Genomic DNA, 15,475 nt, shown 5'->3' with positions numbered 1-15,475 from the left:
CAAAAGAATACTTTCGAATATGAGTGTAGAGTGAATTGGCCAAAATGTGACTCTTGATAACAAAGTTTCAAGTGATATTTGTATGGCACTGGAAGTTCCTGGAACAATGACACTATTGTCTCTTCAAAATGACATCTTTAGAAAAGTTCTCGCATTAAAATAAAACTTCGAAGATAACAAGAAGAGTTATGAGAATGTTAAAGGATTGTTTCATCACTTTATTATTTCTCTAACGGAGCCGTTAACAAAAGCCGATTGAAGCTTCCTATTGGTTCTTTGGAGAATGTCGAAGTGACATAACTAGTGACGCATGCGCAACTGGCACCCAAGTCAGCTCATCTACTCCGGCTTATCTCCGACCTCGGCTGACGTTTATGCTCCATGGATTAAGTCCCGGACTTAGCCCAGTGCTCCGCGTGAATCTCACTCAGAAGACTTAATATAAAAAGATGGCCGAGCAGGAACTGTCAACCACTAAATCCGCTCATTACTTCTATTAGGTGCACACTGAATTGCCACCCAACTAAACAATTGACAAAAGCTGTCACTTTAGTAAATGAGAGCTTATCCGACGCAATGATCCGTAGAATTCCTAGTATTCATTATTTCTCCTTGGATTTGGATATAGTATATTAAATTATAATCAGGAAGACAATACTTAAAGTGAAGATACTTGTAAGATTACTTCATGAAGATACTTCAAGAAGATTAAAGTAAAGATACAGTAAGAGTATCTAGATTCTCAAACAACAGACCACTATTTTAATAATATTCGACGATCTTTATCAGCTATTTTTTGTAATTTGATGAAATTATGTCAACAACTATGTAAATTACCTCGATAGAATTGAGATTGAGAGAGTGATAGGGTTTGGGAGAGATTAAAAGATATCTACCTCGATAGATGTAAAGTGAGAGAGAGGGAAACATTTTTCTTGTCTTTGAGAGGAGAAAAATGATTGTCCAATCACGATACTGTTAATCATTTTTCAATTTCTTTTTAACTCCATTTATTATTTTCATTTTCTCAATAGAGTATTAAATTACATTTCCAAATAAAATTTCAATTTCATAGGATTGGTCACGGATCGGATAAGCTTGAGGTTGAATCCATGATCTGATTGGTCGATAGTTGATCGACAATGAAACTCATTTGAAATTCATTCACATCTCCTACCAGCAATTAAAAAGTAATTAGATGAATGTTTTCTTTCTTGAAATGACTTGAATTGAACAGTTGAACGTTGAGTTGAGGTAGTGCTTCGACTAATTCGTTTTTCCAAGGGCTGTGAAGCTGATCTCTCCAGATGCATTTTCATTTGATTGATGAAGAATTAATTCAGATTAGAGTTTTGTTTAGAAACAATTATTGTTAATACAAAAAGCTAATTCAGAAGCTAATGTTCAAAAGCAGTTGGAATTCAGCAGATTTGAAAGTGGAAACTGGATTAATTGATTTCAAGAATGCGTTTACTGCTATTGTCGATGCATGAATCTTGATATGCGAATACTATATTTTGTAGAATTTCATTCTTTCCATGATAGCTTTCAAGGTTTACACGTTCAATTGTTCATATTATTATTCATATTTCCATTCAGTACTCTTAAACTACATTAAATCATACTTAAATCATACTTAGATCAAACTTAAATTTCGTTCATAATGATTTGAAAGAAAAATGTCCAATGTAATTAGAGCGATCCTGTAGAGTATTCTTCCCGAAGAATATTCAATCCGAAGTTATTAAGAACTGTTAATTACCATTTCAGAGGTATCTGATTCTTCATTTTCAGAATACTCATTAGTCTCTTGGTCGTCAACCATTTCCATTCCATTCTCAACGCTCATTGTCTGATTGTTGAACTCTTTTTTGCATAATTCGCATGAATTATATCATTTATGAATTGATTGGCATAAACGAGATCTGTGAATATTGCTGGGTACTTTTCGTCTGCACACCTAGCCGCCCAGCTGAATAATCCGTATGCTTTCAGTGGTTTTTTCGTCACCAGTGGATTGCCGAAATCACCCTGTGAAAAGAAAATAATAAATTTTTCCAGAAAAATGTTTGAATTTCTCACACCAGAGCTTTTTTGAAAAACTAGATCATCTTGTTAGGAAATCAACATGAAGTTATTTATTAATCACAGAACAATCCATTACCCTATGAAAATTAGAGATATTCACTGCCTACGAAATTTAGAGATAGTATCTTACTTGACCTATTCTCAAGAATTTCCTTTAGATTGGCTCACATTCTGATTCGGGAACTCTTCAAGTTGAGATACCGTTTCTTCATACAAGAACCATAATTATTTTCAATTGAACCAATTCAACTTTTTTCAACTGTTGCACACTTTAGGATGTATACATGCTGTTTCCGTCGTATATTGAAACTATAATTTCTATGGATAATATTCTCAAATTAAAGGAGTACTAATAAAATGTTATGAGTAGATATATTTGTGGGGCATATACACTTAATAATGTGAGATAAGGATTTGAATATTCACCCAGCATGGTCCTTTACTCGGAGTGTGCGCACATATCATGGAATCTTTTATTTCATCCTCCTGATAGATCTCCTGGCAGGCTGATTTGTCAACAATATTCAGATTAACTGACTGGAAACTGACTCTATCCTGGAAAAATGTCATGAAATATTAAAAAGATTAATTTTGAATGGATGTTGCAGAATCAATTGGTCTATTAATGAATCTAGATATAACATGATATGATTAGTGTCAGTGAAAATCAATACAAATGCAATTATTGTTTCAGTTTAAAATTAGTTTGAGTATGTTTGCAAGCTGAACATTCTTGAAAGTTTGTAGCTTCAACGATGATACCTAATGCTGACTCAAGAATTTCGAAAAGCTGAATAGTTGGAAGTTCTCGACTAGCAAGGGGAATGTCAGAGCAGCTCAGGATTGAGAAAGCGTTGGAGTGTTTCATTGGAAGAACAAAATTACTTGGGGAATATCAGGAATGTGAGAGAACCCGGACTGGATTTCAAAACACAACATGTCATCTAGTATGGCATTTATTTGTTCATCTTCAAATTCGGAAGGATTGGATATGATGAATGTTCACAAAATGTCAAGTCTTTTCTGAATGTCTATCACTCGAGACAGCTAAGTTCTTGCACTAGACGTTGAGTCCTTCTGCTAGAAATGATATTTTGTTCAAAATTATTTTATTTGAGATTGTTTTGATAATTTTCTCACTATAACAGAAAAATAATTTCCCATTTCAAGTGTCGAGGATTAAAATCGAAGGACAAGATATAAGATTTATTCTTTATATATAGAAAGTTTCTGAGCTCTGTTGATAATGTAGGTTGTTCATATTCAACGTTTAGTTGGTCGGTAAATAATATGAATAATCACAAGTAGTAATAAATCACACTTTGTAATGATCAAGAACCTCATACATCTTCAATATTTATTCATTTCCCATTCTCCATAAATATTCAATAAGAAATAAGGCAAGGCAGCAATACATTTTAAATTGTGAGAAAAAATGCATTACTTTGCGAGGTAAAGTATTTCATATTCCAACAATGCGAGGAAGAAGAGGTTGTAGTGGATCAATAGAAAGTATGGGAGATGAGAAGGAAGATGGGGAACTTCTACTAGATAGAAAACCTACAGTTGAAGAAGGGGAAAGGAAAATTTCTAATAATCTATTGATTAGAATTTCCAGCAGCATAGAAGAAACAAAAGCTTTGAAGTTCATTGCTACGAAAATTATTATGAAACAATCCCATTTCGCACTCTCTTCACAAACAGCAAGAACAAACGATATTTTGATGGACAATAGAGCTGAATCAACATGTTACTGGCTTTTTTAATAATTGAAGTGACTTTGACCCCTAACACCCCTCCCCTCATCAATCCCACACCCCCAACCACGCAATCATCACACCACTGACATTATTAGCGCTCACCACTCACTGCCCTGCCCGGTCATCCTCTTGACGCCAAATCTATTGATCCATCTTCACGATTACAAATTTCTGTTTGTTTTTCAACGGTGCCCAATCGTTTTGTCGACTATTGCCAACGAGGGGCCATAAATATTGTCGACCGACACCTCCGACGACAATTTAAAAAGAAATTTTATCGCAACCTTGGGAAATTTCACGAGCGCGCGCCATCCACTCAATTTAGATTGAGATTTTCGTTCAATGATCAACAATAGTGATAATTCGAGTTCAATCTTCGTTTTATGGAGTGATTATTTGAAAAATCACAATGATTAAAGTGAATTACTTAGATAACTAAGCGTTTTACAACTCTGATTTATTTCAAAGCAATATCTACAAAACTTGTAGCATTCTATAATCTTTGAAACCGCTTATCAACATCAAAACTGGTGATAGATGGATTCCATTTTCAAATCGATTTTAAAAAGTAATTCTATTATAAATTGAAAATAATAGAAGTAGGAGTACCATAAAGTCTTGGTATAGTTGAAAATATGAATAAAATCCCGATAGCATTCAATTATAACTACCTCGCAGATGTCTTGAAATGAAGGATTTTCGTTATATCCTATCTCTTGTACATTTGAACTTGTAATAAAAAGCTGATTTCAAAATAGCAGAATAATCCTATTCGGTAGATTATGAATTCGGGAACTGCTTGTAGGCTACATATTTATGATAGGAGCCTTACGTTTAGGTGAGGACCTAGGTTGAACTATTTCGAAAAATCTGCACAATCAGTATGGAATACTCATGGAGATTTTGCTCATATTTGTTTCCTGAGAATCAAAATAGGAATTGCATTTTACGTGTAAAATTTTGTTTTCAACTCGTTGAAGAGAATATCACTTTGATATATTCACTATACAAACATTTCCAAGTAAAATAAAATTTCTGTTTTAATTTTCAGGAAACAAATATAGGCTAGATCTCTATGAATATCCCACACTGATTGTGCAGATCTCTCAAAATAATTTAATTTTCTGGGATTTGAGGTGAACTAACACAAACTCCGAGTTAGGTGCAATATAATACGGAGGAAGAAGTTTCTATCTATGTAAAATTTTAAGCTTATCAAAACGTTTTTTTCCTTCAGCTGACTATCCGTGCAAAAAAATCGAATTTTCTTCTAGTAGGTTCGACTAAGCTCAGTTTTCAGCATTCAAGATGGGAAGATAAAGTGCTTCCGGGACGAACTTTGATTGCTCTCAAAGTGATATGAGAACCAATTAAGGCCTGCAGCTACACCACAAGTCTCCCCGATTCTTCAGGACGCAATAAACTGGGGAATAAAAGTTTTGAAGAGCTTCAGAAACAAAGTTCAGAGATATATAGGCCCTATTCTCTTTCGCCCATACATCAATTGAAGAATTTTTGTTTTATGGAGCTGCCATACCGAATCTCGAAGACTCTAAACTTTCATTCTATTGGACGATTATCTACTGAAAGGTAGATAAGAATTATAGGTAGATAAAAAGATATTGAATTCCATCTTCAATACGATGTTTTGATAATTTTACTAAACAATACAAGCCTAATTTAAAATGAGATCTGTTCTGATTCCAATAATGTTGCATAATTTTTCCTTGCTTTGTAATAAATGAATAAATAAACACTTGGATTGATGCAACAATAAAGGAATAAAATGTTCAAGCATTACATTGTGGACCGTCTATGAATACAATTTTACGTAGATACATTGTATTCTAGGTACCTTGCGTAAATACGATGCATGTTGAAGGGCGGATTCTGACAGGTAGTTTGGTTGCCATGGTGACGAGATCTGTTATCAGTATTCCGGCGAACCCAGTCTATCTTTGCGCGTGAAACTATTTTCTATGTAATGCAATGTCTCCGCTTGCAATACGAGGATGTCTCACTTGAATTATCTCTGTGATTTCCCAGTCAAAATTCTCAGATAGAATGGATCCAAGCAACTTGATTACAAGTGCATTTTGTAGTAGTGCATTAAGGTGAATATTTAGGTTATTTGTGTGTGAAGGAGTGGATACTGTACTATATAGTACCCAGATATCCTTACTGTACTGCTTAAAATGAACTAGAATAATATCAAGACCTGAATAACTCGGAATAGACTAGGATGGAAGATAAGGAAATAATGAATAGATGATGAAAAAAAATGTGAGTGAAATTTATCAGTGAATAGTTTGACCCAGGACATCGATGTGATTTAATATATATAAATGGAAGAAATTCAAAGGCTGCTTGAATATTTTTCCTGGAGTGCAATTCATTCCAGATTTAAAAGGACTAGGATTTGTAGTGAATTTCATTGTTGAAAACGTCTGGCAAGCGGGTTATCACGATACATGGTAATTACAAACTGGCCAGAGGATATTTTAGATTTATAATAATGGTGCATGTACAATCTTTATCTTTTGCATTACTTGAGAACATAAGATTTCCTTAAAAGCTATTGAGGCTACTTTTATTCGTTAATACGTACTCATGTGGGATATGTACCTAACAAGAGGATATAACGAATAATTGGAATTTTTGGATGAGAATTGGAACTTAAAGGATACAAATCATAGTTCTAATATGGGTTCGGTACTATGTTGGACAGAATAACATGATAAATTGAGGGATTAATGATAATACCATGATATTACGAAGCTGTGCCATACGTAGGTAACGAATAAGTAGGTAGTACTCATATTGAATTAATTCTTCATCATATATTAAATAAACATGAAGGGAAAACCATGAATAATATTATAGAATAATGTGAAAAGGGATAATGCGACATGGATAATTTGAAGACAGAAAACACATTGACTAACGAGGATAATAAAATTCAATGAACGAGGAAATAGAGATTCGTTAGAGAAATAATTGAGAATTATCAGAAGTGAACTCTGATTCACAGTTGAAAAATAAATTTTACAATTTAATAAATTCAGGAAGCTTCACAGACCTGGTGAGAATTCACATGTAATTCATTTCATTCCTTTTCAACTTATTTAAACGACGCTAATTTGGGAAAGTATATATGTATGAAACAGTAAGAATTTGGTACGGAGTTGTCCCCCACCATTACATAAGCTTGCAATAATTCTTCAGCCGTGATGTAAGTTTTGTTCATCAATCAAGAGAAAAGTTTGACTCACAGTCTCGTTGAGCAGAGTTCCCCATCCACTTGTTGTGACAACTTTTCCAGGTTGCAAATTCGTTTTTGCCACTTTTATTATCTTGACATTGCGGTTGAACTGGATCGCTGAAGATATTCTGAGCAGAGCTATGTCATTGTCAAGACTGATTTTACTGAAGTTTTTGTTACAAATTATTTTTTCAACCGTGTACATCTTGCCTCCTTTGTCATGCCTTGTACTTCCAGCTCTTATTTGCACGTTCACTTTTGATGTTATTCTTAAAAAAAGAAACGGATTTAGAAACATAAATTAAATTTTTTTAGAATCGGTACTAGTTTTTATTAGTATTTGTGTTCTCTGGAATGGTGAGCAATATTGATAACTTAAAACTATAATGAAAAATACATTGAATTAATAATAAATCTCCTTTAATCAATCAGAGAAAATGTGTATTAAAGAGGAGTATAACATTACCAGTTCACCTCTACAATGAGTACATGAAAGATGATAGATCACATAGCCTATAAATAAGAATATAAATCTGAGTACCCTTATTGAATCATTTCGTCAAGACATGTTTCGGCTACTAATGCCATTTTCACTTGAAAACAAATATATGTGTTTATTTTCACTTGAAAATGGCATTAGTAGCCGAGACATGTCGTGATGAAATAATTTAAAAAGGGTACTCAGATCTATAATTTTATTTAACTTATATTCAATAGTAGCCCTAAAGAAAAAAAGAACAATCACATAGCCTATATACACAGCATGTTATTGTGATGGAATATCCTCCATCACAACAATAATGAAACAAATAGAATTGGATTAAGCATATTTAGTACCGTATACGTATATTATTGATTTTAAATATTATTTTGAATAGATTTAAATCAGAGTAATAACGCTAAAAATTATTCATAGATACATGACCTGCTCCATACTAATTTTGTTTATTCATTTTATATTTTTAAGTCCATATTGTATTTCATTTTATTTATTTTTTCAGTGCAAAAAGCACTGACCGGGAGAGAAAAACGAAGGATACTCCTTCTACTATTCCTCTCCCGAATTTAGATAACATTTTGAAAGTCCGAAAAAGGTTTGTGATTTCATAATTCAGTCTGTAATCATCACAATATTATTTTGAGGAAATATTTAACAAATATTATGAAATAGGAATACTTACAAGTAGTTCACCAAAGAACATATTGTTAAAACATAGTGTTTGTCTACGATTATACCAGATCCTAAGAATATGGCTTCATTTCCTATAATAGCAACCTGTAAAATATATTGTTGTAGAATTAATTTTGGTTTGTTGTTAATTTTCATGACACAGGCCGTCTTGATTCACAATTTATTGTTAGTTTCATCATTCACGTTGAGTCATTAGGTACTAAACTTATCCTAAACTTAAAACTTTTTTTAGAAAAAGAATACAACATTTACTTGCAGTTTAAAATAACTACAATAGTGTAGTGATTGCTAAGGAAATTACAGTAGCCTACACATTTCAATTGAAATTTTGAGTAACCATGCTATTTTACAATTAGATATTTTAAGAGTTTATTTAAATGTTATATTATATTATAAAGGCTAAAGACTATTATAAACGACTGTATTTATAGCTATGCTGAATACCAGACTATAGAAAAGAATTCTGTCAAAATGGATCAAAAGTTTTAATTTAAAAAATACACATAAGTTAATCCTAATAAAATAAAATAAATTTCAAATATTGAATGTCGGTCATCCTGTGTTATTTCTGATCAAATTTATTTCTAAATAGCATAATTTAATAATGTTCAAGGAAAAACATTATGTTTTGATATCATTGCTCTGGAATATTTTATAGTGTCTTGAACATTACGGTATCCAATTTTCTTTTAGTTTATCCTACTCAATATTGATACATGCAATGATGATTCTATATTGGTCAGAATTCAGATCTGAAATGAAAAATTTGCAATTCATGTACTGTAATTAATGTGACTGAAGTACACTCTGTACCACATTGTCAACGATGTTTCTAATAATATATAGAATTTTTTTCACAGTAGACCAATCAAAATGGATTTCTCACCTGATATGGATTTTTGTTTATTGTGGTGTTACTTCCTCCAACTATTCTTCCTCCATCATTATCATGATCGCTCTCAGTAATTTCTACATTATTTTGCTTATTAATAGAGAATGAGGAACCTGCATCAAAACAGAAAATCAGTTATATTTTTCAGTTGCTCCATTAAATAGAAACTACCACTGTATAAAGTTATAATATTATGGTTGAAATTTGAATAGTAATTTGAATAAACTGACCTAAATTAAATAAATTAAACCAATTTCAAATACATTGACAATGAGAGGATAATATAGAGGCTAATAGTATATGCAAGCTATTTTTCATTTTCATAAACTTATTGATTTATTTATTCATATATCCAATCATTCAACATATAACACAACTTCCATAAAAGTACCACAGGCTTAAGCCCAAACCGATTCCAAATCTAATTTATACGACAGTTAAAATTTAGCTTGCCTATGTGTGTCCCTTTCACATTTTTTAATTACACTCTGTAAGTTTAGATTGAACGAAGTAAGATTGAATATGTTGTGAAATAATAAAATTATTGTTATTATAGTTTTGATCAAGCCATAAATATCGCTATAATCAGTCTCCCTCAGAATATATTTGCTTTTTGTTCCGTAGAGAATTCAGTTTGTACCTGTATGATTATTATTTTAGGTAGGTAGCCTAAAGCCTACTACTCATTTCTGAGAGCATGAAGTTAGTTAAAATTATATTTCAATGCATTTTTGAATATCTCACTGAGCTCAATCGTGGCTAGTGAGTAAAGCCTGTAAGATGATTACTTACTAATTTCGGAGAGCATGTAGTTGATAATATTTTTATTCAAAATTATATTTCAATACATTGTTTTGTGAATAAATGACATCGAGCTCAGTTGTCATGAGTGAGTAAAACGTATATTTTTGATATGATATATTTATAAACGATATTTGTTTCCAATAATTATGATAATCAATAATAATTATTTTCCCAACGCTTCATCATCAATGATTATTAATATTCTTCAATCACGAACTGCTTATTATTAAATCACTTTTTTGTTATTGAAAAAAACGAGTAGAATTTAATTTTTTTGCTATAAATGAATTTATTACTTACAGTGACAACTATTTTTGTTATTGAAAAAAACGACTAGAATTTAATTTTTTCTATATATGAATTTATTACTTACAGTGACAACTATAATCCTGACATGCTTATTAATAATGAGATGAATATAATATCCTAAGAGATCTGATGAATGACATAAAGATACATTAACATTACATGAACTATTTGAATAATTCAGTCTTATGATTATTATTATAAGGTTGATAAAAAATAATGAAGATTTTTCAGAAAACTTACCTAGTGAATTATTGAGAAGAAACAGAGAAATGAGAAATATCAATTTTGTGACACACATCTTGTCAGTTTTGTTGCTAATGGGCTACTAGTATGAAAGACTTTAAACAAATTTCTTATCAAACTCTTGTGATAACGCTAAAGAGAATTGAAAATTGATATGAATCATAATTTTCAAGCCTCAACTATAGCTTATTGCCTTGAAAAGTCAAGTAGGCTATCGTCTGATAGTTAGTAAATAATTGTTATTGTAAGTGGAGTGGAAGTGAGATGTTATAGTCGATTACCTGGGTATAACTAACAAACTTCAATACTTTCTTCTAATATAATATTTCAACACCTTTTTTATAGAATTTTGGCTACAGGAATTTTGGTTGAGTATTTTCAGTCATTTCCTTGCTTCCAGACTCAATTATAATACAATAGACTCGAACATATTATTATAGTCATAGCTTTGGTTGAATATTTCTAGTCATTCCTTGCTTATTGACTTTTTCATAACCTACAAGGTTTCTCAAGGACTGCGTGTACTTGGAGCTGAATAAAAAAGATAATCAATATATTTTTCTTGATGCTTTAATCCTGAAATGCTTTTCTGGAATCATTTATAAATGATAGGATAATTAGGCAATAACAATATATATTTTTTTGTACGAATTACACCAATTATAGGTATTATCATTTACAGTCTGAGAACACTATATTATTTTTCAGTCTTCTCTTCCAATTAAACATTTTTCATTTTCATGAACATATCTGAAACTTCTAATAATTTAATATTAGTAATATCCTCATTATTAAAAAAAACTCCACTTATATGGGCTACTTTTGTAAAAATTAATAAAAACATTATAAAATCATGTACTTTTTATTAATTTCCTCATTATGCAGAATCATTTGTTTGTCTAATATCGAATTCCATAATTATTATTCTTTTTTCTCTATTGCGTATGATGCCCACATTTCGCTTGTTCTTGGGTAATGGAAAGAGCGTGGGTGATTTGATGAGATGATTCATCATCAAGATACAATAATATTTTGTATCACTCAAATTATCAATATAAAACTTGCAATGTATAATTTTAATGGGTTTACAAAATATTGCTATGAATTGTCAGAAAAATGTTGAAGAGCTTCAGGTGTGTTGAAGAAAAATTGTTACAATTTTGAATAATAATTATAATAAATTACAATATTAGAGGCTGAATAATTTAAGGACTGATTTTTAGAAAATGGTAATTCCATTACAATTTTACTAAATACATACCAGTTTAAGTCTGATTCATAAGTCCATCACAATTTCGCTTCAAAATATATAAAATATGGCTCTATCGTATTTCAGAAATGGTTTCCATTCCTAACTGAAAAGTGATGACAACTCACAGATTCGCAAAACAGAGATGCAAATCAAACTCATTCTTGAAAGCATTCTCTTGTAGCTGTTGAGAGCTTCATTGCACAAATCTAGGGAGTTTCCGATACCTGGAAAAATAAACTTTAATAAACGAAAAAAGGCTGGTATTTGATTGAAAAAGTTCCACGTCGGATTTGCGACTGGAAATAATCAAATAAAGAAGAGACAATCAAACGATCATTTTTATTCATCAAATGTACCATAGTAAATTGGATATCCCAAAGACAATTCTCTGAATGTCTCTGCCAATCTTTAATCAAGGTAACATTTCAATAATCAGAGTAAATCGTAAATTAATATTAAGTGGATGAGACTAGTTATCGTACCTTACAAAATCATTCCTGAAATACCGTATTATGATTTTCATTATTTTATCACATTGAAGCTACCTACTTCTGCAAAAGTTCGACAAGATACAGGTGTGCGGCTGGGCGCATCTGAGTTCCAAACAAACTGAAGTTTGAAAGTTCTGTTATTGTGAATCACAATTTTCAATCTGTGTAGAGTGGGCTATATTTTGCATAAAGGTCACAGGTGTCAATAACCAACACTTTCCACTCAAATTTCAACCCGTGAAGAATATTAAGAGGTCAGATTCGGTTCAACTGATATTGCCTGAAGCTCTTGAACTAACACAAATTCATAATAATATATTGTATATTGAAAGTGATTTTTTGGGGGGAAATAAGTTGGAGAATTAACCTGATAGAAAACAATAGAAGGGTAACCAACGTAGGCCCATCCACAATTTATTGTTAAGCAAACTCATATAGATAATTAATTTAATCATACCATTAATTTCCATTGCACTCAAATATTCAATCAATAGGCTATTATCTAATTCTCTCACCCTTTGGCTATGCGAAAATCACAGAGCTTTACTTACAGACAGCCTAATCGTTATATTATTTGGATGAGTATTTTTCATAGAGATTTCTATCCTTCCTAACCAGATTATATTGGCTACTCTCATTTTCAAACTGAGAATCATACCTACATACTACCTACTAATCATATCATACCTACTGGAATCATATTATGATACTCTTGCAAAGGTTCCTGATTTCTCTAACCTCTTATTCCTATAATATCATATCCAATTTCACTAGGCATCAAATCTGCTATTAGAAATACGTAGAAATCAATCTGAATATCAATGCTCCATCTCCGCGAAGAAGGGAAGTTGAAGCAAATCTATTGAATCCATGTTCCGTAAGTTACGAATAATAACCAGATTCACTTTTATCTTCAATCTGAGATTCTGTAATTGCATGATGATTCACTTGCAAAGACTCCTAATATTCCTCTTATCTCTATATCATATCCATGGTCTATCTCCTAGAAGATGATTAGTTGGAGCAAATTTATAGAATCCGTTATCCGTAGAAATGATGAAAAGATGCTTCATACATGATACTCGTAAATAACAAATAATAAATTAATGAACTTGTTAATTACATATACATGAGTAGCTGAATTAATATATTCTCATACATGGGAGGGAGTAGGCTATGGAAATGATTAATATAGGCCGCATTAACGCTGAAGTGAGCAGAGCATATTCTGCTGAATAGCAGTCACTGTACATATTCATTAGCTGACCGATGTTCGATAACGATAACCAAAAGGGCCAGCCAATAATGTTATGTGAGGGCAGCGGAGGAGTGTTTTAGCGTTGATAAAAGCGGCTTGTGCCTGTATTTCAGTATGGAGCAGCCAAACCATTATAAATGCCAATTTGCAAGCTTTGCATCAGAGTCTGTCTTGCAGAAACACAATGTTTCAGCTAAGCCGACTTGGGGCTGTTATTTTCGTGTTGACAATATGATTAAAAAATTCTTATCCAAGCTGTCAGAAAGCAATGCTATTGTGTTTTCATTCACTGGAGTTTTTGTTTCTAGCTTCAGAAAGGTCTACATGATAATATTGGAATAAACCTTATCTACAGCTCTTGCGTTTCAGCACTGATAACACATTTGGTTGATCTAATTATTTGTGGTTTTAGTTCCATAGTATTGGCTGAGATATGCTAGAGCATCCAGATTCAATGATTCCTTCATCCTGTCTATTTTTCAGAAAAAAGGTTAACTTTCGCTGTCTCCATGAACGAAATAATTCAGCACTATCCACAGAAACGAAAATTTTCCGGAGTAGCACTTTGCTGAGAATAAAATTCGCACTCAACACTAATTGCGAATGAGTTGCCTGTGTGAATCTGACAGCGACTCGAATTAGACTTTTCCGTCCAGCTTCTACAATTTTCCTCTGGAGTATTCTGTTGTTGAATGAAGGTAATAAACTTTTTCAACCTCGAACTTCAGCTGGAGAGAAAAAGGAAATGCGAGGAAAAAAGAGAGATGAAGTGGCGGAAGGTTTTCACACGGCGCTCATGAGAAGAAGAAATAAGTAGAAGTTTTGCTCTCGTGCAATGAAAGAAGTGCCCGGCTAATGATGAGAAGAAGAGGTCAGAGAAAGAGAAAGTTCGGGTGTAAGGTAGCGTATGAGAGGTAGCGGAGAATGGACACTAAATGAGAATGAAATCGAGCAGGTTGAAATCATATCGCGATGTTTTTCTTCGCTATCTGCAGACTGCAGGAATTTTGTAGAATATAATTTGGAAGTTGTGATCCTGAATAATAATAATAAAATCATTGACCATTCTACTCAGATCCAATTTTTCCCTTCCTAATCAATACAAGTCCTATTGATCTTGTTATAGTTTAGTTTCATGAGAGTATTTCTTATTTGATCAATAGATAGACTATCTACAAAGGTCCAAACAAACGATACACACATAGAATCAATATTCATAATTATGTGTGAAACTTTTCCCACAACTGATTTTAATTGAACTACTACTTACTCTATTGAAGGAAACTTAATAGGTACCCTAATAAACCTGAATAATAAGAAGCGAGCACAACATAATCTCAATATGGCAGAAGCAAAGACCTTAAAGAGATATAGACCCACAATGCCTATGCCTTCCCAATGATAGCTCTTACTTGAAATTGAAGGCCGCCATTGGGATATATTAGCACGAGATATTATATCTATATATTTGTAATACTATAGATTACAAAGGCATTGGTATGTAATAATCTTATAGGTTGCCCCCTCAATGGCCGATTTCAATTCCAAGTACGACACTAGCGCTGCATGTGAATCTATGCATCTTTAAGGTCTTTGGGCAGAAGATTGAAGAAAATCGACAAAACTGGAAAGATCATGTTGAAAGGATGGTGAGCGATGATTCCCAGGGCAGTCATGGCGTATAACCTGGTCGGGAGAAGTGTGGGCAGACCCCGCAAAAGATGGATGTGATTGGCAGTTTAAAGTAGGAACAGGCAAATAGACTAATCCTTGTAGGAAGACGACAAATCAACCTGAATATTAAACTAATACCATTATTCAATGTACAACTACACTTCTACTGGTAAGGCAATTTCTTATGGATATATTTCAAACACAATCAGAGCTACTAAAAAATAAAGTCTCCTTATTAAGTTCCTTCTTC

The 15,475-nt window shown here is 32.4% G+C and overlaps 2 protein-coding genes across 4 annotated transcripts in view; one reads left to right on the top strand and one right to left on the bottom strand.

The window, feature by feature from the left end:
* Window positions 1–15,475, top strand: part of LOC111056802 (U8-agatoxin-Ao1a) — a 34,719-nt gene that overhangs the window by 12,119 nt on the left and 7,125 nt on the right. The window lies entirely within an intron of this gene.
* On the bottom strand, window positions 974–10,701 carry LOC111056800 (trypsin epsilon). Its single transcript, XM_022344206.2, has 6 exons — window positions 10,548–10,701; window positions 9,189–9,307; window positions 8,292–8,386; window positions 7,121–7,379; window positions 2,515–2,643; window positions 974–2,031 (listed from the first exon to the last, which is right to left on the bottom strand). Exons 1-6 carry the CDS (start codon window positions 10,603–10,605, stop codon window positions 1,846–1,848), a joined length of 846 nt encoding a protein of 281 aa, XP_022199898.2. The 5' UTR covers window positions 10,606–10,701; the 3' UTR covers window positions 974–1,845.

Source organism: Nilaparvata lugens, chromosome 3 (genome assembly GCF_014356525.2).
Source record: "Nilaparvata lugens isolate BPH chromosome 3, ASM1435652v1, whole genome shotgun sequence".
Taxonomy (NCBI): domain Eukaryota; kingdom Metazoa; phylum Arthropoda; class Insecta; order Hemiptera; family Delphacidae; genus Nilaparvata; species Nilaparvata lugens.
The sequence above is the reverse complement of the archived record's forward strand: the minus strand, read 5'-3'. Positions and strand labels throughout refer to the sequence as shown.